At 49.7% G+C, this 435-nt stretch overlaps 1 protein-coding gene across 1 annotated transcript in view; it reads left to right on the top strand.

Annotated features, from left to right (window-relative positions):
* Window positions 1–223, top strand: part of prl (prolactin) — a 2,705-nt gene extending 2,482 nt beyond the window's left edge. The window contains exon 5 of the mRNA XM_030793490.1: window positions 35–223. Coding sequence (XP_030649350.1) covers window positions 35–223 — 189 coding nt within the window. The remainder of the gene's footprint in view (window positions 1–34) is intronic.
* Window positions 224–435: the final 212 nt, after the last annotated feature.

Genomic DNA, 435 nt, shown 5'->3' with positions numbered 1-435 from the left:
CTCTCTGTCTCTCTCTCTCCTTCTTCCTTCAAAGATGGGTCCTGCTGCCCAGAGCGTTTCCATTCTCCCCTTCCAGGGCGGCGGTCTGGGTCAGGACAAGAGTTCCCGTCTAATCAACTTCCATTTCCTCCTCTCCTGCTTCCGTAGAGACTCCCACAAGATTGACAGTTTCCTGAAAGTCCTCCGCTGCCGGGCAGCCAAGATGCGACCAGAAATGTGTTAGAGGAGCTGCAGCCATTTTGGTTCAATACCCCTGTGGAATCAATCAGCAGGGGTGTGGAGCCAAAATGGCAGAGCAGCAGAATGGAGAGGCAAGTTTCCTCTCCATTCTAGAGAGTGATTTGGAATGTTACTTTATGACATCACACATTTAGAATGGTTGACTCGGCTTTGTTGGTGGGGTTGTCTTGGCAATGTGTGATTTCATAAACTATG

This window comes from Chanos chanos, chromosome 16 (assembly GCF_902362185.1).
Source record: "Chanos chanos chromosome 16, fChaCha1.1, whole genome shotgun sequence".
Taxonomy (NCBI): Eukaryota; Metazoa; Chordata; class Actinopteri; order Gonorynchiformes; family Chanidae; genus Chanos; species Chanos chanos.
This window is presented reverse-complemented; position numbering and strand designations above follow the sequence as displayed.